The sequence below is a fragment of the Eumetopias jubatus genome, unplaced genomic scaffold (genome assembly GCF_037043125.1).
Source record: "Eumetopias jubatus isolate StellerSeaLion01/CBP00866 unplaced genomic scaffold, mEumJub1_p1.0 scaffold_4, whole genome shotgun sequence".
In the NCBI taxonomy this organism is placed as follows: domain Eukaryota; kingdom Metazoa; phylum Chordata; class Mammalia; order Carnivora; family Otariidae; genus Eumetopias; species Eumetopias jubatus.
In genome coordinates, this window is record NW_028274810.1 from 45,814,003 (window position 1) to 45,841,980 (window position 27,978).

The following is a 27,978-nucleotide window of genomic DNA, read 5'->3' on the forward strand; positions in this document are numbered from 1 at the left end:
CATACTGTTTTCCACAGTGATTGTACCAATTTACATTCCCATTAACAGTGCATAAGGGTTCCCTTTCCTCCACATCCTTGCAAATACTTATTTCCTGTCCTTTGGACAATGGCCATTCTAGCAGGTGTGACATGATATCTCATTGTGGTTTTGATTTGTATTTCCCTGTTTGTTTTGATTATTGATAGTGATCTCTTCATGTACCATGTTGGTCATCTGGATGTTTTCTTTAGGAAATGTCTATTCAGATTCACTGCCCATTTTTTAATTGGATTTTATTTTGGTATTGGCTTGTATGAGTTCTTTATATATTTTGGATATTATCCCCTTATTACATATATGATTTGCAAATATTTTCTTCCATTCAGTAGCTTGCCTTTTCTTTTTTTTTTTTTTTTTTTTTGATGATTTCCTTTGCTGTGCAGAAGCTTCTTCATTTGATGTATTTTTACCTGATGTATTTTTGCCTTTGTGTCTTTTGCTTTGGTGTCAAAACCAAAAATCACCACCAAAGCTATTGTGAAGGAGTGTACTACCTATGTTTTCTTTTAGGAGTTTTATAGTTTCAGGTCTTAGGTTTTAGACTTTAATCCATTTTGAACTAATTTTTGTGTATGGTGTGAGATAGAGGCCCAGTTTTACGACTTTTTTTTTTTTTTTTACATGTTGCTGTCCAGTTTTCCCAACACCATTTATTGAAGAGACTGCCCTTATGCTTGCTTTGGCAGCATATATACTAAAAATGGAATGATACGGAGAAGATTAGCATGGTTCCTGTGCAAGGATGATATGCAAATTTGTGAAGACACTGCCCTTTCCTCATTGTATATTCTTGACACCATCATAAATCAACTGACCATCTATACATGTGTTTATTTCTGGTCTCTGAGTTCTGTTACATTGATCTCTGTGTCTGTTTTTATGCCAATACCATAACATTTTGATTACTATACGTTTGTAATATAGTTTAAAAATCAGGGTGCATGATGCCTCCAGCTTTATTCTCTTTCAGGATTGCTTTGGCTATTTGGGGTCTTCTGTGTTTCCATATACATTTTGGGATTCTTTTTTCTATTTCTGTGAAAAATGCCTTTGGAATTTAGAAGGGATTACACTGAATATGTAGATTGTTTTGGGTAGTATTATTTTAACATTTTTTTCTCTCAATCCAGAGCATGGAATATCTTTTCATTTATTTGTCTCTTCCTCCTTCTTTTATCCATGTCTCATAGTTTTCAGTGTGCAGATCTTTCACCTCCTTGGTTAAATTCATCCTAGGTATTTTCTCTTTTTGCTGTAATTTTAAATGGGATTGTGTTCTTAATTTTTCTTATAGCTTAATATTAGTGTATAGAAATGCAGCAGATATTTGTATATTGATTTTGTATCCTGGAACTTTAATTGATTTGTTAGTTTTAAGATTTTTTTGGTGAAGTCTTTAGGATTATCTGTATATCATATGTCATCTGCAAACGCTGACAGTTTTGTTACTTCCTTTCTGATTTGCATGCCTTTTGTTTCTTTTCCTTGATTAATTACTCTGGCTGGCACTTTTAATATTGTGTTGAATAAAAGTGGAAAGAGTGGACATCTTTGCCTTGTTCCTGATCTTAGAGGAAAAGCTTTCAATTTTCATCATTGAATATGATGTTAGCTGTGGGCTTGTCATATATGGCCTTTATTATTTTGAGGTACATTCCCTCTGTACCTACTTGTTGAGAGTTTTTATCATGAATAAATGTTGAATTTTGTCAAATTCCTTTTCTCTGTCTATTGATATGATCATATGACTTTTATCCTTCATTTTTTTTAATGTGGTGTATCACATTGATTTATATGGCTCCTTAATTCTTTATGTTTAGAAAATTTTAGAATTGGCCTATGACAAAGGAATTTTTACTGAACAAAGTATATATGTCTATTCATTTAATTATACTAACAATGATAACATAATCTAGATGAACAGTGTATTATGTTTTTACACCAGTCACTATTGGATAATTAGAGATTCTTTTTTGGCTTATTAATGAGAAATTTGCCATTTTGGAAAATACTGAATTTTAGAAGATGTTGAATGTTTTTCCATTTTCCATGTAACTTATAGAAAATTAATATTTGTATTTAAGATGTTATTATTAATAATATTTCAGATAAAGAGTCTACCAGATACCAAATTTTGGAGTGGATTGAAGAAACTAAAACTCCTCTATCTTCATGACAATGGGTTTGCAAAGTTAAAGAATATATGTATGTTATCTGCCTGTCCAAGTCTCATTGCCCTCACTATGTTCGATTGTCCAGTGAGCCTTAAAAAAGGATATAGACATGTTCTTGTCAACAGTATATGGCCTCTCAAAGCACTGGATCATCACGTGATTTCTGATGAAGAAATAATTCAGAACTGGCATCTTCCTGAAAGATTCAAAGCATATAGCCACCGACTTTTCTTTAATTTCTGCCCTGCTTTGAAAAAGGTAATTGGATTCATTAGAGTTTCATTTCAGATAAACCTAAGTTATATGAACTAATATATACTGTATCATTTATCTAAAATTTCATAAACTAGTGAACACATTAGTAATATCTTATATCTGAGAATTTATAGAAGCTTATATGCCTACTGCATAAAAAATGCTGAGCATAAAAATATCAAATTGTGGAGAAACAAATATAGTTTTTGATTTCCATGATGTTTTAATAGGTTTGAGGATGTATAGCTTATATACTGTAAACTTCACTCATTTTATATATGTGATTTAATGATTTTAGTATATTAATGGTGCTGTATAACCATCTCCACATTCCAGTGTTAGAAATTTCCACCATTCCAAAAGTTTCCCTCTTTCCTTTTGTAGTTAATCTTGACTCCCAACCTCTTAGGTACTATTGGTTTGGTTTCCGTTTCTATACATTTGCTTTTCTAAACATTTTATATGAATCAAGTCATACAATACACAGTCTTATTCAGCTGCCTTTGTTTGCTTAGTGTGATGTGTTTGAGGCTCATTTATGTTGTAGCATTTATCAGTAGTTAATTACTTTTTTTGCTGAGTAATTTTCCATTATATGAATATACTACATTTTTTTATTCATTCATCAGTTGAAGGACGTTTAGATTATTTTCAGTTTTTGCTATTATGAATGATACTGTTATGAACAGCTACTTCTTACATGTTTTTGTGTGGACATATGTTTTCATTTTTCTTGGGTAGATTCTTAGGAGTGCAATTGCGGGTATGTATGGTAAGTTTATGCTTAATTTTGTGAAAAACTAAATTACTTTCTAAACAGTAGAAACCAAAAATGCATGAGGGTTTTAGTTTCTGTATGTCCTTTCAAACAATTAGTACTTTTTGTATTTTACACTATAGATATTCTAGTAAGTATAAAGTGGTATTTTATTTTGGTTTTAATTTTTATTTCCCTAATGAGTAATGGTGATAAGCATTTTCCATCTGCTTATCAATTACACACAGACATTTGTCAAATGTCTCTACAAATTTTTTGCTCATTTTGAAAGTGGGTTGTTTGTCTTATTGTGTTGTAAGAGTAGCTAAATGGATATAAATCCTTTATCAGATATATGTATTGCAAATATTTTTTTCTCAGCCTCTAGCTCATCTTTTCATTTTCTTGATGTTCTCTTTTAGAGCAGAAAAATTTTGAGTTTTCAGACATCCAGGTTATGAATTTTTTCTTTTATGGATCATGCTTTTGGTGTTGTATCTAAGAAATCTGCCTAATGTCACAAAATTTTTTGTTTTTTCCTAGAAGTTTCATAATTTTGTTGAAATTTAGACTGTGTTTCATTTTGAATGAATTTTTATGTGTGGTGTAAAGTAAGGGTCTAATTTCATTTTTTTTGCATGTGAGATACTCAATTACAGCAGCCCCATTTGTTGAAAAGATTATTCTTTCCCAGGTGAATTGTCTAGATATCTTTGTCAGAAATCAATTGGCCATAAAATGTAAGGTTAATTTCTGGATTCTCAATTATATTCCAATGGTCTATATATTTTATCCTTATGTCAGTAGCACACAGTCTGATTATTGTAGGTGCTTTGTAGTTAAGTTTTGAAATAGGGAAGTGTGAGTCCTCCAACTTTGCTCTTTTTTTTTCAATATTGCTTTGGCTACTGAGTGGATTGTATATATGTATGCATATATACAAACCCTTGCATTTACAAATGAATTTTAGGATCAGCTTGTCAATTTCTGCAATGATTCCTTCTGCGATAGTGATAAAGATTCCATTGAATTTATAAATCAATTTGTGGAGATTGCCATCTTTACGGTAGTGAGAACTTTCATTCTTGAATGTGAACTATCTCTCAATTTATTTAGATATTCTTTAATTCTCTCAACATTGTTTTATAGTTTTCATTGTGCAAGTTTTGCAGTTATAAATTTAATGCCATCCAGATCAAAATTCCAATGACATTTTTCAAAGCGCTGGAACAAACAACCCTAAAATTTGTATGGAATCAGAAAAGACCCCGAATTGCCAAGGAAATGTTGAAAAAGAAAAACAAAGCTGGGGGCATCATGTTGCCCAATTTCAAGTTTTTTATAAAGCAGTGATCACCAAGACAGCATGGTACTGGCACAAAAACAGACATATAGACCAATGGAACAGAATAGAGAACCCAGATATGGACCCTCAACTCTATGGTCAAATAATCTTTGACAAAGCAGGAAAAAATATGCAATGGAAAAAAGACAGTCTCTTCAATAAATTATGTTGGGAAAATTGGGTGTCTATATACAGAAGAATGAAACTCAACCATTCTCTAACACCATACACAAAGATAGACTCAAAATGGATGAAAGACCTCAACGTGAGATAGGAATCCATCAAAATCCTAGAGGAGAACATAGGCAGTAACCTCTTTGACATCGGCCACAGTCACTTCTTTCAAGATTCATCTCCAAAGGCTAGTGAAACAAAAGCAAAAATGAACTTTTGGGACTTCGTCAAGATAAAAAGCTTCTGCACAGCAAAGGAAACAGTCAACAAAACAAAGAGGTAAACCACAGAATGGGGGAAGATTTTTGCAAATGACACTACAAAGGGCTGATATCCAAGATCTATAAAGAACTTCTCAAACTCAACACACAAAAAACGGACAGTCAAAAAATGGACAGAAGACATGAACAGACACTTCTCCAAAGAAGACATAGAAAGAAGACATACAAATAGCTAACAGACACATGAAAAAATGTTCATCATCTTTAGCCATCAGGGAAATTCAAATCAAAACCACATTGAGATACCACCTTACAGCAGTTAGAATGGCAAAAATTGACAGGGCAAGAAACAACAAATGTTGGAGAGGTTGTGGAGAAAGGGGAACCTTCTTACACTGTTGGTGGGAATGCAAGTTGGTACAGCCACTTTGGAAAACAGTGTGGAGGTGCCTCAAAAAATTAAAAATAGAACTACCCTATGACCCAGCAATTGCACTCCTGGGTATTTACCCCAAAGACACAGATGTAGTGAAAAGAAGGGCCATATGCACCCCAATGTTCATAGCAGCAATGTCTGCAATAGCCAAAATGTGGAAAGAGCTGACATGCCCTTCAACAGATGAATGGATAAGGAAGATGTGGTCCATATATACAATGGAATATTACTCAGCCATCAGAAAGGATGAATACCCAACTTTTACATCAACATGGATGGGACTGGAGGAGATTATGCTAAGTGAAATAAGTCAAGCAGAGAAAGTCAATTATCATATGGTTTCACTTATTTGTGGAACATAAGAAATAGCATGGAGGACATTAGGAGAAGGAAGCGAAAAATGAAGGGGGGGAAATCGGAGGGAGAGATGAACCATGAGAGACTATGGACTCTGAGAAACAAACTGAGGGTTTTAGAGGGGAGGGGGGTGGGGGGATGGGTATTAAGGAGGGCACGTTCTGCATGGAGCACTGGGTATTATATGAAAACAATGAATCATGGATCACTACATCAAAAACTAATGATGTGGGTGCCTGGGTGGCTCAGTCAGTTAAACGTCTGCCTTCAGCTCAGGTCATGATCCCAGTGTCCTGGGATCGAGTCCCACATTGGGCTCCCTGCTCATCAGGAAGCCTGTTTCTCCCTCCCCCTGCTTGTGCTCTCTCTCTCTTTCTCTCTGTCAAATAAATAAAATCATAAAACAAAAACAAAAACAAAAAAACTAATGATGTATTGTATGGTGACTAACATAACATAATAAAATAAAATAAAATAAATTTATTTCTATGTATTTTTTTTAAGATTTTATTTATTTATTTGACAGAGAGACACAGTGAGAGAAGGAACACAAGCAGGGGGAGTGGGAGAGGGAGAAGCACGACCTGAGCTGAAGGAAGAGACTTAACAACTGAACCACCCAGGCGCCCCTATTTCTATGTATTTTATTCATTTTGATATTGTGATTGGAATTATTTTCTTAAATTCATTTTTGGATTGTTTGTTACTAATATATAGAAATACAATTGATATTTTAATTTAATCTTATATTCTTCCATCTTGCTATTTTCATTTTTTAGTTCTTGAAGATTTTGTTGATTAAAAATACTTGTTTTCTTTTAAAAGATAATGGATCTCTAATTTTTTTCAGGTTTTCCATATTTGAGTTAGTCCATTGGGAAGTAGGTTTTTTTTTTTTTCAGTGCCTTAAAGGACAATTTGGAATATTAGTGGAAGTGGATAAAAATAATAAATTCTTAATTTGGTGACATGGCATGTTGAAATAATCATTATATCCTGATTTTTTTTAACATGCTGAAAGAAGTGATTGAGAAACGATATCTAGTTGTAGGTTACAAAATACTTAAATGGATAGATAAAAATTTTTAAAAAATGCTTCATGACATGAGTATTAGGGCAGATAAATTATGTAAAATTTAAAAGAGATGAGCTCTGCAGGTGTTAGAAAAGTACAAGTACATAGGAAATAAAAAAGTATGTTGCAGAACATATTTATAATATGTTCTAAGTATATCTAAATGTATCTATCTATCTATACATTGACATTTGATGAAGAATAGAAAATCAGTTGAACAGTGATTACATTTGAAAGTATATATAAACAATGAACAGTGATTATGCATGGAGATTAGAAAGTTAGAAAACTTTATAACTGTGTACAATTATTTATAAAAAGTTATGAGTATATTAATGATTTTGAAATAATAGTTAAAAATTTTAGAGAAATAGAAAATGAGGCAGTATTTAATTCTGGGTGTCTTAACCTGGGCCCTAAAAGAAGAATTTCATTTATGTATTCTAGTGGGTATTATGGTATAATCAAAGGTAGGAACACACTTGACTTTGTTTTTTTAACATGACTTTTTTTAAGGACAATCAAAATGACTGATGTTCATTTAAGCATGAGTAGAAAGTTAGTGGGGCTTTGAAAAGAACCTTGGAGTTTAGACATCTTAATGAATGCAATGAAGATCTATTGTAGTTATTTGAGGAGGAAAATAGAGTGGTTCTACCATAGTTGGTGCTCTATGAAAAAACATTATTGACAAAGTTTTTTAAAGGAAATTAATCCAGTGTTTTGCTAGCAGATTAATGGGGGTTAGGAGACAGATGAGCGCAGAGGGATAAATTACTGTAGGGCAGAAATGTTGTGATTAGAGTTGATACAGGCAGACAATAGTGGCAAAGAAGAAGACGGAGTTTAGAGGACAGACACTCAGTAAAAGTCATTGTGATAGGCATTTTATATATTTTATTCCTTCATTCCTTTACCAGATATGTATTGATCACCTAATACGTGAATGAGATTATTCTGGACTCAGTGGTAAATAATACCAACAAAGGTTCTGCTTTCATAAAGTTCAGTGGGAAGGCACAGGAAATAAACATGTAAGCAGAAAAAACAAAAGAAAACAAAATCAGCATAGAATGTCAGATCGTGTTAATTTCTAAAGAAAAGAAAATAAAGTAGTAACATGGGACAAAAAGGATGAAGGCTTGGGCTAGATAGGGAAGGACTTTCTGAAGAATATTTATTCTTCATCATATTCTTTGGTGTGGAAAGATATTATTTCACAGAAAAAAATGAAATATAGTAAAGTTTAAGATTTTACCCATTATCAGACATATAGTCAGTCATGAAGCTGGGATTTCAAGTCTGTCTTGGTTTCACAGTCATACAATCAACATTGTATATCAAAGGACAGTGTAACGATTTGACAGGATTTTTTTAACTGATCAAATATGAATAATATGAATATGAAAAAAGAATAAGTGAGAAAATGTTCTTTTGGTATTTTGAACCTCAGTAACTGGGACAAAAAGTAACTTAGTTTACAGAAATGGCAGCATTTGAAGAGTTTTGGTAGAATGTTAAGTTTGGTCATGTTTATTTGAGGCAGTATATTGATATATAGATATCAACCAGGCATTGGAAATGAAGAACTAAAATTCAGAAATAATGTTCTAGGTCTAAGATGTAAATTCAGTAGTCAGTGGTTTGAGGGCATGGTTAAAGCCAAACTCACAAGAAAATATAGGGATCAGATGTATGAGAGCTAAGAACAAAGCCTTCGGGCAGTTTCATTTTATGGATACAAAGCAGTGGGACCAATGAAGGTAACAGAAAATTAATTCCAGTAGGTAGGAGGAAAAACAGAGAAATGGCTTATTATCACTTAGTTTAAGAGAAAAGAATGATTTAAAAAATGAAGGATATTTTTAAAGGTCAAGAAAAATTATCATGGAAGCAAAACTATTTTGAAAACTTCTGTTGAAGAGATGTTGCATCTTTGGAATTTTAGTAACTTTCAGGAATGGATACAGAATTGCAATGGGTTAATATATAATTACCAAGTATAGAAACTTTTCTGAGAAAATTTGGAACAGAGGAAGGATAATGCCTTAGCTGCCAGAAATAGGATTAATGGGAGATTTTTTTAAAAAAGTGAGATGATACTACAGTATATTTTTAAGCTGAGGAAATTAATTTAAAAGAAATTAAAAATGTCAGAATGATTGAAGAAAAAAACCATCGTGTAAAAAACATGAATAGAATGCATCACAAATTGAGTATGCTTTAAAGAACTATAGGTACACCTAATGATGGCAGAATTTTGTGGTAGAGATTTAAATAAATCTATCTAAATAATAGTTTTTCAGTTTACTGATAAATTTTTATTCATTATTTCTGCTATAAGCAATATTATTTTGGGTATTCTTTGATTATTAAAAGGTTTTATTTATAGCAATAAATGCTTGAATAAATGACAATCTATGAGGATATAAATTTATTTAGTAATGTTTGAAATAGATATTTCAGAACATTTTTTTGTATATTATTGAGTATAAGAATACTATGAAAACTGGGGTGGAGGAGTTAAGATGGTGGAGTAGTAGGGGAACCCTGGCTTACTTCGTCCCTTGAACACAGCTAGATCAACATCTAATCATTTTGAACCACTAGGAAATTGATTTGAGGATTAAGAAAACAATCTGCACATTTTGAGGGAGAGAATGTGGCAGAAGGGAGATACGGAGATGTGAATTGGGGGAGAGAAAAGCCAGGTGCCGCAGAGGGGAGGGAGCCCTTTTCAGGGAGAGAGGGAGAATAAGTGGTCTGTAGGGTTCATGCAAGATTCTGTGGTGTGGCGATCCCCTGGGTTGCACTGAGAGAGACTGTTCCCCTTCCTGGAGTATATTTGGAAAATGGTATATTGCCTCTTCGTGGACTAAAGCCCTCTGGGCACCATTGAGCGACCGTTCGACAGTAGAGGATTTGGCTGTGTACACCTGCCTGGGTGCCCAGAGTCTGTGGTGAATTACAGCACCCATTTGTTGAAGAGACTGTATTTTTTGCCTTTGGATGTTCTTTCCTGCTTTGTTGAAGATTAATTGACTATACAGTTGTGGGTCCATTAGTGGATTTTCTATTCTGTTCTGTTGATCATTATGTCTGTTTTTGTGCCAGTACCATACTGTCTTGATCACTACAACTTTGTAATATAACTTGAAGTCCAGAATTGTGATGTCTCCAACTTTGCTTTTCTTTTTCCAGATTGCTTTGGCTATTTGGGGTCTTTTATGTTAAATACAAGCTTTAGGATTGTTTGTTCTAGCTCTGTGAGAAATGTTGTTGATATTTTGATAGGGATTGCATGAAATGTGTAGATTACTTTGGGTAGTTTAGACATTTTAACAATATTTGTTCCTCCAATCTATTAGCATGAAATGTTTTTCCTTTTTTTTGGGTCATCTTCAATTTCTTTCATAAGTGTTTTATAGTTTTCAGTGTACAGATCTTTTGCCACTTTGGTTAGTGTGGTCCTAGGTATATTATGGTTTTGGTGCAATTGTAAATGGGATTCTTTGATTTATTTTTGTGCTGCTTCATTATTGATGTAGAGAAATGCAACAGATTATTGTACATTGACTTGTATCCTGCAACTTTATTGAATTTGTATATCAGTTCTAGCAATTTTTTAGTGGAGTCTTTTGGGTTTTCTGCATAGAGTACCATGTTGTCTGAATATAGTGAAAATTTGACTTCTTCCTTGCTGATTTGGATGACTTATTTCTTTTTATTATCTGATTGCTGAGGCTAGAACTTCCAGTACTGTGTTAAATAACAGTGTCAGAGTGGACATCTGTGTCTTGTTCCTGACCATAGAGGAAAAGCTTTCAGTTTTTCCCCATTGTGGATGATATTAGCTGTGGGTTTTTCACATGTGGCCTTTATGATGTTGAGGTTTGTTCCCTCTATTCCTATTTTATTGAGGGTTTTTATCAAGAATGGGTGCTGTGCTTTGTCAAATGCTTTTTCTGCATCTGTTGAGAGGATCATGTGGTTCTTATCCTTTCTTTTATTATGGTATATCAGGTTGATTGTTTGTGAATATTGAAGGACCCCTTGCAACCCAGGAATAAATCCTACTTAATCATGGTGAATGACTCTTTTAATGTTCCATTGGATTCAGTTTGCTAGTATTTTGTTGAGAATTTTTGCATCCATGTTCATCAGAGATACTGGCTTGCAGTTCTCTTTTTTAGTGGGGTCTTTGTCTGAATTAGGAATCAGGATGATGAATCAAGATAATGATAATGGTAACTCGTAGAATAAGTTTGGAAGTTTTCCTTCCATTTCTATTTTTTTGGGGAGAGTTTGAGAAGAATAGGTATTAACTCTTCTTTAAATGTTTGGTAGAATTCCCCTGGGAAGCCATTCGGCCCTGGACCTTAGTTTGTTGGGAGATTTTTGATTACTGAATCAGTTTCTTTGCTGGTTATCAGTCTGTTCAAGTTTTCTATTTTTTTCTGTTTCAGTTTTACTAGTTTATATGTTTCTAGGAATTTATCCATTTCTTCCAGGTTGTCCAATTTGTTGGCATATAATTTTTCATAATATTCTCTTATAATTTGTATTTCTGCAGTGTGGTTTTGATTTCTTCTCTTTCATTAGTACTTTTATTTACTCGTGTCCTTTTTCTTTTCTTTTTGATAAACTTGGCTAAGGATTTATCAATTTTATTAATTCTTTTGAAGAATCAGCTCCTGGTTTCATCAATGTGTATAATACTTTTTTTTTGTTTGTTTCTATATCAGTTATTTCTGCGCTAATGTTTATTGTTTCCTTTCTGCTGGCTTTAGGCTTCATTTGTTGTTATTTTTCTAGATCCTTTTAGGTGTAAGGTTGGGTTGCAGATTCGAGATGTTTTCTTGCTTTTTGAGTTAGACCTGTATTGCTATATACTTCCCTCTTATGACCACTTTTGCTGCATCTCAAAGGTTTTGGACTGTTATATTTTCATTTTCATTTGTTTCCATGTATTTTTAAAGTTCTTTTTTAATTTCTTCTTTGACCCATTCATTCTTTAGTAGGATGTTCTTTAGTGTCCATGTATTTGTGGCCTTTCCACATTTTTTCTTGTGATTGACTTTAAGTTTCATAGTGTTGTGATTGGAAAATATGCATGATGTGATCTCAATCTGTTTGTACTTGTTGAAGCCTAATTTGTGACCTAGTATCTCATCTGTTCTGGAGAATGTAACTATGTGCACTTGAAAAGACTGTGTATTCTGCTGCTTTATAAAGGATGAAATGTTCTGAATGTATCCATGAAGTCCATCTGGTCTAGTGTGTCATTCAAAGCCATTGCTTCCTTGTTGATTTTCTGCTTAGATGATGTGTCTCTTGCTATAAGTGGGGTGTTAATGTCCCCTACTAGCATTGTATTATTATCAGTGAGTTCCTTTTTGTTTGTTATTTATTGATTTATATTTTTGGATGCTCCCAAGTTGGGGGCATAAATATTTACAACTGTTAGATGTTCTTGTTGGATAGACTGCTTTATTATGATGTAGTGGCCTTCTTCATCTCTTATTACAGTCTTTGGTTTAAAATCCAGTTTGTCTGATAAAAGTATTGCAACTCCAGCTTTCTTTTCTTTTTTTTTTAAATATTTTATTTATTTATTTGAGAGAGAGTGAAAGAAGGAAAGCACGAGAGGGGAAGGGTCTGAGGGAGAAGCAGACTCCCTGCTGAGTGGGGAGCCCAATGCAGGACTTGATCCTGGGACTCTGGGATCATGACCTGAGCCAAAGGCAGATGCTTAACTGACTGAGCCACCCAGGCATCCTTCAGCTTTCTTTTAACATTCATTTGCATGGTAACTATTTCTCCATCCCCTCACTTTCAATCTGCAGGTGGAAAAAAAAACAAAAAAAACCCTAGAAGTGTCTTAGGTCTAAAGTAAGTCTCTTGTAAACAGCATATTGATGGGCTTTGTTTTTCTATCCATTCTGATACCCTGTGTCTTTTTACTGTAGCATTTAGTCCATTTACATTCAGAGTAATTATTGATACATATGAATTTTGTGCCATTTTATTACTTTTTGTTGTTGTTCCTGGAGATTTTCTCTATTCCTTTGTAGTCTTTGTCACTTTTTGTCTTTCTTTCCTACTCAAAGCATCCCCTTTAATATTTCTTGCAGGGGTGGTTTAGTGGTCATGAACTCCTTTAGTTTTTATTGTCTGGGAAACTCTTCATCTCTCCTTCTATTCTGAATGAATAGCCTTGCTGGATAGAGTATTCTTGGCTGTAGATTTTTCCCATTCAATATGTTGAATATATCATGCTACTTTTGGCCTGCCAAGTTTCTGTGGAGAGATCTGCTGCTAACCTTATTGGTCTTCCTTTGTAAGTTAGGGACTTCTTTTGTCTTGCTGCTTTTAGGATTTTTTCTTTATCTCTATATTTTGCAAATTTAGATATGGTATGTCTTGGTGTTGGCCTGCTTTTGTTGATTTTGATGGGAGTTCTCTGTGCCTCCTTAATTTGGATCTGTTTCCTTCCCCAAGGTGAGGAAAATTTTAGCTATAATTTCTTCAAATAAACCTTCTCCCTTTTCTCCCTCTTCTTCTTCTGGGATTCCTATGATATAAATGTTATTATGCTTTATGGTGTCACTGTGTTCCCTTAGTCTACATTTGTGATCCAATATTTTTCTTTCCCTCTTCCTTCATCTTCATTACTTTCCATAATTTTATCTGCTGTATCACTTATTTATTCTTTGCTTCTTCCATCCTTCTAGTCATTACATCCATTGGTTTTGCATCTCAGTTATTGTGTGTGTGTGTGTGTGTGTGTGTGTGTGTGTGTTTAATTTCAAACTGACTAGTTTTTAGGTCTTTTATCTCTGCAGTATGGGACTCCCTGGTGTCTTCTATGCTTTTCTTAAGCCCAGCTAGTATCCTTGTGATTATTGCTTTAAATTCTGGATCAGGCATTTTACTTATATCTGTTTGGATTAGATCCTTGGTTGTGACTTTTTCTTGTTCTTTCTTTTGGGATGAATTGCTTCATCTTGATATTTTGTCTAGATCTCTGTCTTCTTCTGTATGTTAGGAAAGCCTGTTATTTTTCATGCTCCTGAGAGTAATGGCTTTATGCAGAAGAGCTCATATATGCCCAGACCTGATGTTTCAGGAAGTGTCTCTGGTATATGCTGTGTGCACTCTGCTGCTGTGTTGTGGCTGCTCTTTCCCTCAGGTCAGTCCTCTGCAGAGTTTCCTCTTGGCTGAAGTGGGGAGTGTTCGGACCTTGACCAGAGTGTGGTGAGTTTTAACTAGGTGTGCTCTGTTCTTCTTGTTAAAAGAGACCTGATGCTATTTCCACTAGAGCTAAAGCTTTGCAGAGCTCTGGTTAGTAGATGTGGTGTGTGGAGTTGCGGGGGGAGGAAAGGGGGTGGGTTGTGCTGGTCTTCTGGAGGATGGGCCTGTTGCTCTGGTTTTCAGGCACACCTGTCCAAGAAATGCAGCACCAGTAAAGCACAAGGGGGTGGGGTTTGCTGTAAAGGAGTTTAGGCTACCAGTGTAGGCACCATGCTGCTTACTGAAATTAGTTTATGCTGAAGAGTGGGGTGAGGGAAATGGGGCCAGCCAGCTTCTTAGTCCCTGTAGAGGGGAGGTTGTACCTGCTACTCTCCAGAAAGCCTTCCCAGAAGAGCAGACAGTCTCCCCACTTGCATCCCAGGTGTCTCTCAGATTGCTACCTTCACCCTGTCTGTGTCCTGGCTGCCTGCCTGCTCAGCATACAGTGCACTTTGGGCTCTATCCCAGCCAGGCCAGCTGAGTTTTAAAACTCCAAACTTTAGGGACCTGGCTTGATGGGGACCTGTGCTGATCCTCTGGGGAAGGATCTTGTTACGCTGGGACTGATGCAGGTTTGTCCCAGAAGGGCAGTCCCACCAAAGTGCATGGGCATGGAGTTTGGAGTAAAGGACAGCAAAGAGCCAGTGTCCAGGTTAGCCACCCTCAGCAGGTGTCTCTGTGTATAAGCTGAGGTGCAGGCAAGGGAAATGGCACCTGCTGGCTCCTTTGTCACCGGAGAAGCAATGCCACCTCCCTCAGATGCACTCCAAGAAGGGGTGCTCTCTCTCCCAGTGTGTCGCAGGGGATGCTCAGATTGCACAGTCTGCTCCCAGGCTACCTGCCCTCCTTCTTCCACAGGAGCACTGCAGTACCCTCAGGGCTCCACACTGACTATGCCACAGACCTCTAAAACTCCAGTCTTTGAGACCTGCTGTTTGTAAAAACTCATGAAAATCAGCCCTTCTTGTTGCCCCATCAATGGCTTTGGGAAAGTGTTTTCCTTGTGTGATTCCCTGTGCGCTCCTCTCTCTCTCTTGCATCTCTCTGTGACAGGACTCCCTCCCCTCCACAACACCCACATTCCCTTTCTCCCCCCAAACCACGTCTCTGTACCTCCTACCTTCCATATTGTGGCCTCTTCTCTCCCTGTTGTTGTGCAGTTTGTTCTGTCAGTGCCCAATAGATTTCTTGTGTATACAGAATGATTTGATATTTATCTAGCTGTGTTTGAGGGAGAGGCAAGCCTAGGTTCTTCCTGCTATTCCACTATCTTAGCTCCTCCCCCAAGGTAGAGATTTTTAGATCAAACATTTAGTATCCACTTTTTTCTTAATTCCAAGGTAAGTATCAAAACAAAAATAAAAATGCATAAATATAACAACCGAGTAGATATTTGAAAGTGAATTTATGCTTGACTTAATAGGTAAGGCAGATTATATGTTTGTAAAATTTACATTTTTGCTTTTTAAAATAAAAAAGATAAGAAAATATAGCCTATATGACATACAAAAATTATGTGTCAAAACTATATTTGTAAAAATTTCTATATATTTACATTTATGAATGTGATATTATAAGTAAGTATAAATAATTATAAATGTATTATAAGTGTAAAAACCAAAATCAAGATGGCTATTTGCAAGACAAGTCCAAAAATTAAGGTAATACAGAAAAATAAAATGAAAAGCTAAGCAAATATATATTAAGTAGAATAAAGCAAAAGACTTAACATTAGTCTTAATGTAGAATTTATCACAGAAAATGTTAAATGGCATAAATAGGAACCTTTCAATTGATGGAAAAAATAATAGCTACAATAAAGAAAGTTTTGAACATTAATATACAAAATGGTATTATACAAAAACATATGAATATTTTTGGAAATTTAAGACTAAATAGAAAATATTACAGTACAGGGAGAACATATTTGTCTCAATAAACTATTTTGTTAAAAAATAAGCATATAACAAACAGGGTTCTAGAGGGGAGGGGGGTAGGGAGATGGGTTAGCCTGGTGATGGGTATTAAAGAGGGCATGTATTGAATGGAGCACTGGGTGTTATATGCAAACAATGAATCATGGAACACTACATCAAAAACTAATGATGTAATGTATGGTGATTAACATAACATAATAAAAAATAAAAATCAATAAAAATAAGCATATAGGCTTCCACTTCTAGGAAGATAGAGTACATGTGTTTCTCTTGCAAAGTATAATTCAGTTCCTTGGACACTATATGTGTTATATAGTTATTATTTATGATATAATGCATTACATAATACTACAGGCATACCTTGGAGATATTGCAGTTTTCATGTCAGACCAATGCAATAAAGCAAATATACTAAAGCAAGTCAAATATTTTTTTTTCTTTTCCAGTGCATATAGAAGTTTATACTGTAATCTGTTAAATGTGTAATAATACTGTACTATTATGCATAAAAAGTGTATGAAACCTTAATGAAATACATTACTGCTAAAAAATGCTAACCATCATCTGAGTTTACAGTGAGTTGTAATCACTGATCACAGATCACCATAACAAATATAATAATGAAAAAGTTTGAAATCTGGTGAGAATTACCAAAATGTAGTGTGGGGAAAAATGACACCAATACACTTGCTTATTGCAAGATTACCACAATCTTTAATTTGTTAAAAAAAAATGCAGTATTTGTAAAGTGCAATAAAGCAAAGTATAATATAACAAGGTATGCCTGTATATATTATATCTTATATAAATTCCTTCAACATTATATATGAAACAAACATTAAAAGACTGAATGGTAAAGAGCGGAGGCTGACTGGCTAGGACAATCAGAATCTGAGCAGTGACACAGTGGTGAAAGAATTCCCTGTTTTGCTGTTTTTGTTTGTTTGTTTTTTATATATATCCTAAAATTAAAGCTAAAAGAAGTCAGTAATCTAAAAGCCAAAGGATGCAACCAAACAAACAAAATACCAAAATGCCTACTCTCTCCATCTAAACAACCAAGAAAGATTCAGTCTATTAACCAAAATGCCTACTCTCTCCATCTAAACAACCAAGAAAGATTCAGTCTATTAAGACAGTTAACTTTCAGACAATAACCACTCTACTCCAGTCAAAACCATAGAAAACATTTTGGTTCCACTTCCACCCATGCCAGCAGAGGCTGAGTGGAGAGCCTAGACTTTCCATCCTCATGAAGCTTTAATGAGTCAATGCAATACCCATTGGGATGGTGTCACAGGAAGCCTAAGATCAGGACTTTCACTGTTTCAGAAGGCTATCCTCATAGCCATGTCAATGAAGACCACATGAAAGTGGAAACTCCCACTTCTATGAAGAACTGGTGAGAAGCCCACCCCCAGCTGGAGGTTAATAGAGGCTTGAATGGTGGTGAATCTGGACTTCTACCTCTCCCTGGAAGTAAGAAGATAGTGACCTCCATTTCCCCTGCTGGAGCAATATCAGAGAAAGCCAGCTAAAGCAAGGTTTAAATGAGATTAAAAGTTTTAGAACATAATACAAAAATGTCTATGTTTCAATCAGTAGTCACTCAACATACAAAGAAATAGGAAGATCTTAAACTGAATGAAAAGAGACAGTCAATAGATGCTAATCCTGAGATGCTTGCATTGTTTAAAATTTTCTGATAAATTTTTTAAGCAGCTATCATTAAAATGCTTCAATGATCAATTATAAAAAATACTTGAAACATACAAATAGAAAACTTCAACAATGTAATAGATAAAAAGAAACATGGTAATTTGAGAAATCAAAAATACAATAACCAAAATAAGCTCAGTGGATGAACTTAACAGCAGAATAGAGGGGGAAGATTAAAGAGTGATGGAAAAGGGAAGATAGAATAATAGAAATCAATTAATGTGAACAACAGAGAAAATATACTGAAAAATAAAAAGAACAGATACTCCAGGCAATGGAAACAGATAATCCATGCAAATAGAAACCCAAAGAAAGCAGGGGTAGCTGTATTTACACGAAATAAACTTTAAGTCAAAGGCTGTAATAAGAGACAAAGAAGGTTATTACAATGATAAAGGGGTCAATCCAAAAAGAGGATATGCATTTGTAAATATGCATTTGGCCTAGAAGCACTTAAATATATAAAGCAAATATTAACAGACCTAAACTAAACAGCTTCTGCACAGCAAAGGAAACTTATCGACAAAATGACAGGCAACTGACAAAATTGGAGAAAATATTGGCAAATAATATATCTTATAAATCATAACACTGATGTTCTAAATATATGTATAAGAAATACTTAAGAAAATTCTTAAAAAGAGCTGTAAAGAAAGGTAAGGCTTCTACACTTAATTTGAGTAAGTACATTGGTGACATCTTTTGGCTATGAGTGTGTGTGTGTGTATGAGAGTTCTAAAAAAAAAGTGCACAAAAAACACTATAGATAAATATAAATGGAGTTCTCAAATTCTTTAGTAGGAAAGTAAGAATAAGAAAACAGATGAAAAGCAGAGAAAGCAAACAGAAAACAATATAAAATGGCAGACTTAAGTCCTATTTTATCAGTAATTACATTAAAATTTATATTAAACTTAAATGGCCCAAATGTACCAATTGAAAGATATTGGACAAATGGATTTAAAATATGACTCAAGTGTATGTTGTCTACATGAAACTTCAAATACAATGATATAAGCATGTTGAAAATAAAAGGATGGACAAAGATTTATCATACCAAAACTAATCAAAGGAAAACAGGACTGATTGGCTATCTTAACATCAGATAAAGTAAACTTCAGAGTAAAGAAAATTATCATAGGGAGGGAGGGACATATAATAATAAAAGGTTCAAACCACTAAAGACGTAGTAATCTTAAATGTGAATGCCCCAAACAATAGAACTACAAAATATGTGAAGCAAAAATTGATAAAACTGAAATGAGAAATAGATAAATACATGATTATGTTTGGAGACATCAAAATTCCTCTCAATAATTACAACTACTATATATTGAAAAAACTCTATAACACTATCAACCAACAAAATCTAACTGACATTTATAGAACACTCCACCAGCAACAGCAGAATAGACATTCATTTCAAATGTTCAATCATGTAGGTCATTTCCTGTTTCATAGGACAAACCTCAACAAATTTAAAATAATTTGGATTATATAGGGTGTGTTCTCTGATTACAGAAAAATAAGAGGAAAATCCCCAAACACTTGAAAACTAAGCAATACCCTTCTAATAAATCCATAGATCAAAGATGTAGTATCAAGTGAAAAAATTAATTAAAATTAAAATACAAGATACCAAAATTTGTGGGACACAGCTAAAGCAATGCTGAGAGGGAAATTTTTAGTATTAAATGCATATATAGGGGGGCGCCTGGGTGGCTCAGTTGGTTAAGCAGCTGCCTTCAGCTCAGGTCATGATCCTGGAGTTCCGGGATCGAGTCCCACATTGGGCTCCCTGCTCAGCAGTGAGTCTGCTTCTCCTTCAGATCATCCCCCCTCTCATGCTCTCTCTCTCTATCTCATTCTCCCTCTCAAATAAATAAAAAATCTTTAAAAAGAAATGCATATATAGGAACAGACAAAAATCCTCAAATCAACAATCTGAGATTCCCCTCTCAAGAACCTAGAAAAACAAGAGCAAAATAAACCCAAAGTAAGCAGAAAGAAGGAAATGATAAAGATAGGAGCAGATGTCAGTGAAATGAAAAACAAACAAAAAATGAGAAAATTAGTAAAACAGATCTCGTTCTTCAAAAAGATCAATAAAATTGACAAACCTCTAGCAAGACTGATGGAGAAGAGAGAAGACACAAATTACCAATGTCAGGAACAAAATGGGATATCACTACAGACCTTGTAGACATCAAAAGAGAATACTACAAAAACTACACATAAACAACAGTTTAGATGAATGGACCATTTCATGCAAAAACAACAATGACAAAACTCATCCAATATGAAATAGATAATTTTTGAATAGTCCTTTATGAAGGAAATTGAGTTTATAGCTTTAAACTCAAAAAAAGAAATGTTCAGTCCCAGATAGTTGCATTAAAGAATTCTCCCAAACATATAAAATTTTGTTTCTTCTAGAAAATAAAAAGGAACACTTCACCATTTTATAAAGTTAATAGTACCTTGATACCAGAACCAAAGACCGTACCAAAAAAGAAAACAGACCAGTATCCCTCATGAATATAAGCATAAAAATCTTGAACAAAATGTTAACAAATAGAATTCAGCAGTATATGAAAATAACAATATACCATGAGCAAATGGTGCTTATTCCAGGGATACAAAGCTTGCTCAATATTTGAAAATCAGTTAATGCATTTTACCATATCAAAAGGCTAAAGAAAAAATATATCAAATATCATCTATCACTTAATGGAGAAAAAGCATTTGGCCAAGTTCAACATCCATTCATGATCAAAACAAAACAAAACAAAACACCTCAAAAATAGGTATAGAGAACTTCCTCTTGTTTACAAAGAACATCAAATAAAACCTAACAGTTAACATTAGGCTTATTGGTGAAAGACTGAATATTTTCTCCCCAAGAGAGGGAATGAAGCAAGAGTGCGCATTATTTCTTCTCCTGTCAACATAATGCTGAAAAGTCTAGCTAGTGCAGTAAGATGAAAAAAAGAAATAAAAGACATACAGATGAAAAAGAAGAAATAAAACTATCTGCAGATGAAATGATGACCTATGTAGGTAATCCCAAAGAATCCACCAAAAAATCTCTTAGAAGTAAAAAGTGAGCTTAGTAAGGCCACAGTATGTTAGGTAAACATGCAAAAATCAATCACATTTCTATATACTACCCATGGACCCAAAATTAATATACTATCATTTATAATCACTCAAAAAGATGAAATACTTAGGTATGTCTAACAATACTTGTATAGAACTTGTATGTTGAATACTATAAAACACTGATAAAAAAATCAAAGATCTAAATAATTGGAAAGACATAGCATATTCATGAATTAGAATATTCAGCATAGTATTTCAATTCTCCCCCAATTGATATACAGGGTTAATGCAATTCCTATCAAAATCTTGTGGAATTTTCTGTAGGTATAAACAAGAGCACTCTAAACTTTTTATGGAAAGGTAAAGGAATTCGAATGACTAAAACAACTTTGAAAAAACAGTAAAGTGATAGGAATCCGTTTACCTGATTTTGATATTTATATGGCTACAGTAATCAAGACTGTGTGGTATTGGTGAGGCATAGATCAATGGAACAGGTCAGAAAACCTAAAAATACGTTCACACAATATCTTCAATTGAATTTTGACAAAGGTTAAAGTAATTTGATGGAGAAAATATAGCCTTTTCCATAAATGTTGCTGGAGTAATTGGGTATCCATACACCCACACACAAATGAGGTTCAACCTAAGTTTCACACCCCATACAAAAATTAACTCAAAATGGATCAGGGAGTTAAATATACAACTTAAAACTATAAAACTTTTAGAAAGAAAAAATAAAGGAGATTTTGGGGATGTAGGGGTAGGAAAAACATTCTTAGGCCTGACACCAAAAGCATAATCTTTAAAAGGAAAAAAAAGAAACTGAACTTCATCAAAATTAAAAACTTTTATCTCTCTGTAAAAGACCCTGTCCAGTGAATGAGAAGAAAGTTACAAGTTATTAGCAAAAAGAAAGAAAGGATTGTTCCAGGCAAGTTCACTTTCCATAGGTAGAAGAGCAGGCAGGGGGTCTTATTAAAGAGTACCTCATCTTTCTCTGGAAGAGAAGAAGGCCCATGTGACAGATTACCTCATTGGTGCTGACCAGAAAATTTCTGACTGGTTAAGTCTACATTTCTGGTGGAGGTTGAAACTATAGGTTAGGTATTAAGCCCCAGTTCGGTGACTTGGCCTCGCATAAGTGACTATCTTGGGTTTGTGGGTTTTTTTTTAAACAAACCCTAGTACAGGCACGGTAACAATGAATAAACACACTGGTATGAGGCAGGACTCCTTTGTGAAAGGGCAATCAGGAACTTCAGAAAGGACCTCAGTCTCAGCCACATAACTTAACCAGAGTAGTTGAAAATGTAATAGAAAACTCAATATGAGAAGGGTGGCCATTGAGAGAATGGCTTTAACAAATTGAGAATATATACATGAAAATGATGAGAAAAAAATATAAAACATGGAGGTGAGTTCCAGGATATCTAGTATACATGAATAGGAATTTTAGTAGAGAAAATAAAGCAAATTAAGGAGAAATAATAACCAAAGGAATAATTTTTTTTCAAATGTCATGGATCTTAGTATGGAACAAAATCTGTGAAAGAACTACATATATTTTCTTTAAAAAACTTTGAAGTTCAGCTTTCTGGTCATAGAAGGAAAAAACAAAGTATACTTCAGATGAGATTTTTTAATATAAATCATTAGGCAAATTGAGGTGTTGGCAACTGTAGAGCAGGTGAGGCCGAGTGAAAAGCATTTGCAAAGGCACAGAGGTAGTGCTAGAGCTTGGCACAATCAATTGACAAGAAGTAATTTAGTGTTATAGTTTAGAATATGATGCTGGAGACATAAATAAAAATTTAAAAGGTAGAAAAATTAGGAGTATGATGTTACTGCAGCCAAGTAAGAGTTGAATTACAAAAATAGGTTGACAATGCCAAATCAAACTTGGAGACCAAATATCACAATGTATAAGATACCATTACTTAGTGATTTAATAGTCAGCTAATAATTGAATGCCAGTTACAGACCTGTAGTTTACTTAGTCCTAGAGATGCAGGATAAAGAAAGATTTGTTAAACTTAGTGAGTTTATGTTGCAAGTGGGAAAGATAGACCAATAATTGTGTCATAGCATAAACTTGTCAAATAAAAGACAAATGAAGACTTAGGAGAGACTTTATTCAAAAGGATTATTGCAAGGGAGAGAAAAGGGCCATTGCAATAGGGGGGATGCTCTAATTGATCAGTAATTTTCAGACATCATTAAGGTTAGTCAAAAAAGGTTTTTTTCCCTGGGAAGAGTAAATAAGACTGGAAAGAACTGGTGTGGGTAAGTAGGATGAAGCGGAGTGGCATGATCTGACCATAGATCAGGGAATGTTTTATCTTGGGAGTTGCCTATCTCAGGAGGGGCCATTAAGGAGTTATATGGTAGCTCAGGCTGAAGGTGGGCCAAAGTTCAGGGGCCTAGGGGAAGGAGAGGATCTTAACCAAAATTTGGTTAACAAGCATTTTGTTCCGATCAGTGGGGACAAAGCAGTTTATTCATTAAAAGGCCAATGGGAATTTAGAGAGTCTGTGTCAGGTCCTTGTCATAGGTAAACTAGAGGGGCATTGATGGGTAATATCTGAGTAATATGGAGGAAGGGTGCTTCTTTGGAGTATACCATTTTCTGAAAGGAAGGGGTGAGGAGATTTCTTAACCTTTCCTGTTTTCTAGGATCAGAGATCTCAGGTAAAACTCAGGATTGTCAAGTATGACAAATGAGTGCTGCAAAGGATAATATTATAGGATATTGAACTCAAATCAATGTCAAGAAACGCTTCTTGGAGAAAAGAGTTGAATCTCCAAAAGACTAAGATAGTGAGATAAATAATTGAGAAAGGCAGTCAAGAAACTGGAATGGTATCTGTAAAAAGCATTGAGGTTTGATTATCAGCCAATTTTCAGGGGTATAAGTGGCTGGATATTGCCATTGTGGAAAGTAGCTTATGTAGGGAGAAGGGAGATGAGATTGAGGTAAAAAGGGACTAGATCAAGAATTTTATGTTCCAAGTCAAGAAATGTGTAATTGATCTTTTAGTGATGTGTCCATGAAATATATGAAGTAGGGATGCCATATGATCTGATTTGCATTTTGGAAAGTTCACTCTAGCAATAGTGCATATTATGATTCAAAGGAAGTGGGGGGAATGGGGATTATATCAGATATCAGGACATTTTTAGCAAGTTAAGAAAGTGATAAAGACATGCAATAAAGCAATGGCAGAGATTAGAAGAAAATGGAGAAGTCAGACAGATACTGGGATGATCTAGCAACATTTGGGTATAAAGAAGCATAAGAAAAAAGAGCTTAGGATGGTTCCAGGACTTCTGAGTTAATTATCTATGGGCACTAGTACCATTTACTAAGAGCATATGAGAAAGCAGTTTAAGAAGGGAGATTCATGTTTGGGAAAGCTGAATTTAACTGGGTATCAGTTTGATCATATTGTTTGTTAGCTCAATAGAGAGAGTTCAGGCCTAAAGCTAGAAATCTGGGAATCATCAGCACATAGGTAAATATTGAAGCTATGAATTAGGTACAATCATCTGGAGAGTGTGTTCAAATTGAGAAGAGACGAATAGAGAAAATCCTTTCATTGTGACATTAGGCAGGGTATGAATAGGTATTTAAAAAGACCAGAAGGAAACAGGAGTTAGGGGAAAACTAGGAGGAGTGGTTTATGGAAGCCAAGGGAAGTATTTGAAGGAGGAATATCCAATGTAAAATTATCAGATACTTTGGTAGGGGTAAAATCCAGTGGATTGAGATGTAGGAAAGAAGGTAGGGATAGCAAATATGGAATTCTATCTCAAGAATTTAGGCTCTTAATGAAAGTTAAATACAAAGGATGGAGGGTTGGGATAAGTGTGATTGTTTATATGGGTGCATTTTAAAGATGGTAAAGCCTACATTATTTTAATGGGTAAAGGGATAGTGACAGTAGAAGATAATAGTGAAACAGAGAGAGATGGGACTTAACAGCAATGGAGTGCCTATCTTGGACAGGAAGGGAAATATTTCTTGTTTTAAGATTGAATAGAAGGCATTTCTACTCAGAATAGATAGGAATATAGTTAAATGGGAATATAGTTAAATTTAGGGATTGGAGGAGAGTTAGTTGATGGAGTTCAGACTTTATGACCCTATTTGCTCTGTGAAGAGATGTTTAGGGAGTTTTAGGGAAAAGGCTTAAAGAGTATTGAGAACAGTACTGAATACTTGCAATAGCTCCTGTTGGAAATGTTAGCAAGCCAGGGCCAATAAAGCATTTGCTAATTAGAAATGAATGTTTGTAAATATAAATCTAAAGTAGCACTAATTTGCAAGGCTTTGTGATTTTTTTTTTTCCTGGCACTACATAGCTGATTGAGGGTATAGGCCAAAAAGGGGACATGAAGTGATAGGAGTTGGTAATTTTCAGGGTGGGTGCCTTACAAACAATATAAATTTTAGGTTTTTAATGTATAATCCTTACATTCAATACATAAGTAAAGTAGCTTTATTTCTAATCAGTCAAATGATCAGTGGGATGTAGGGAGTCTATGATCCCAAATCTAAAATTTTGCAAAGGAACAGATCTTAGAGATAATTTCTTTAAAGGCACTATAGAATATTTCTCTCCATGGGAATGAGATGTATCCTAATAAAAGTGTCCAACATTCTAGTTAAGCTGCAACAAAATTTTGAACTACTGTAAATTATTCTGTGAATCCAACATATGTCAGTTTCCTATGGAAAACCACAGAATACTTTTAGAGTTTCATTGGATACCTATTCATGCCACCACCTTTTAAAGATCAGCATGATTATGGTCAAAATTTTATATTTATGGTATCAGATTGGGAAAAGAATCTAGAATGAAGAAATTTATCATCATGGGTCTTGCATTTTGTGTAGAAAACAAATTATTTTGTGCTACTAATTCTTGATATTATGATCTAATGAAATAGAGATGAAAATGTATTTATTATTTAACTATTATGCCTACAAGACACTTGTGAACATTTTAATAGTTTATATTATTATACTAGCAATTTAAAAATGTCCCTTGGAAATACTTTCATGAAATATAAATATTAAATATATTTTATTTATACAGGGATCAACCTATGATGATGAAATTTATAATATCAAGCATATTATTTCAAAAATTAATGAAATTCTGGCTCATAATTCACCAGTTTTGATAGTTCAAAGATGGATACGTGGTTTCTTAGTTCGGAAAAACATGAGGTATGTTTTCTTTTCTTTACTATTTGAATATTAAAAATAGATAAGAAAATCAGGGATGAAAAGGCAAATTTCCAATAATATACATTTTTGTATTCTCTATCAAAATGGTATTTTATAGACTATTTAAACTAGTTTTAAGGAAAATACCACATACTCTATGGCAATATTCTAATATTTAGCATAATTTAAATCAATACTTTTATTTTTTATTTTAAATTCACCATATAAATAGCTAATCAATAAATATCTTATTAATCATTGTTTAATGCAGATAGTTTTCTTTTATTAAGCTTAAATATATCAGTGAAAACATTGAATTTCTCTCATATAATGGGATGTAATAGAAATATAAGCTGTATACTATATAATGGGATACAATAGAAATATGAATCATGAAGTATGTGAAGATTACATATTTTGGGGGGGATGTGAAGATAATTTTGCTGAAATATCTGCTACCACATCAATCTACTTATCCTTTGGTTAGTTGTCTTTTCCTCGCTCTTTGTTTCCTGTATTCCTTTCCAATGCCTGGCATTTGCAAATAGAGAAAACTTTTCTTGAAAGAATCTCTCAACACTGTAATTGGGGAGATAAGGTAGGATACTCTGCCATCAACTTATTTGTGTTAGTTGTGCCAAACATCAAACATGAAAAAAATAAATGAATATTCTTATATAGTATATTCTCCACTGCTAAATGGCAGAGTTCAGAAGACAGAAATGAGATTTGGCCCTGAAATATAGGTAAGATTAAATAGATCTAGAGTTGGGCAATGGGCATTCTCTGAGAAAGCAAGATTAGGAAGTTTCACTGAAATGATATTCAACATTCTGTGGTTAGGCCTAGAAAATGTTCTCTTGCATTAGCCTGCCTGTGCTAAATCACAGATTGCAATAGCCCTGATAAAGAGAAATAACTAAGAGGGCAAGTAGTAAAACTGACCATAACATAGTACCTGCAACTTCTGAGGAAGAGGTCCCATTTGCTTTTCTAACCAAGGTCAAAGTGCAAGAGAGAGAGTGGGCTCACAAGTTAGGGCACATAAAATGATTTGGAATAAAAGATGTGGGAAATTTTCAGGCAGTTACTGGACAGGTGTATATTTATTTAAAATATTATTTCTATCTCATATGTTCCATTTAAATTTAGTATGTATTTACATGAAATAAACATCTAATTAAAGGGACTTGTCTTTAGTTTATGCCCTTGAGATTGAGTTTTTCTCTCTTAGAATCAAGATTTCCTTTAATATTCGTGTAACATGAGATAAGAACCTTATGCTTGGAAATAATTTCTGAAAATTTAGCATGAGTGAGCAGAATTTGAATGAGCTTTGTGGAAAGAGACATCAGTAATAATAATTGATTACAGTGGTTCAAGGCAGACTGATTTATTTTTTTCTTTAAAATGCTGTTCCATTAGACCCATTACTTAACTGCTCTGAGCCGGACTTTCCTCATATGTTGAATGGTAAAGAGCAGGGGCTAAAAGCAGGACTTACTTCACTCTTTGCTTGTGGGAATTAAAATCATGAATATAAAGCATAGCATATTCTTAATTAGCTGCTATATTTTAAATATCATTATTATTGTTATAACTCGTTCTGTCTGCATTATTTGACTCCATGGGAAACATACTCTTTTTTTTTTCTTTTTTGATTCTTGTTCCCTTCTAATTACATTTGCAACAGCATACACATAGTAATCTTTCAAAAATATAAATCTAATTTTATTCAACAACTTAAAATCCTCCAATTGCTCCCAGTTTGCTTAGGACAAATGGCTGGGATATTTGCCCCTACATTGTTCGTAACATACTGTCATTATCATGAGCACTTACACCATGCTGTATT

The 27,978-nt window shown here is 34.2% G+C and overlaps 1 protein-coding gene and 1 non-coding gene across 2 annotated transcripts in view; both read left to right on the forward strand.

Annotated features, from left to right (window-relative positions):
• LRRIQ3 (leucine rich repeats and IQ motif containing 3) overlaps nt 1-27,978 on the forward strand; it is a 202,775-nt gene that overhangs the window by 27,527 nt on the left and 147,270 nt on the right. The window contains exons 3-4 of the mRNA XM_028102548.2: nt 2,151-2,474; nt 25,990-26,123. Coding sequence (XP_027958349.2) covers nt 2,151-2,474; nt 25,990-26,123 — 458 coding nt within the window. The remainder of the gene's footprint in view (nt 1-2,150; nt 2,475-25,989; nt 26,124-27,978) is intronic.
• Nucleotides 713-820, forward strand: LOC114208531 (U6 spliceosomal RNA). Its single transcript, XR_003609042.1, has one exon. It is a non-coding gene; the product is annotated as a U6 spliceosomal RNA (small nuclear RNA).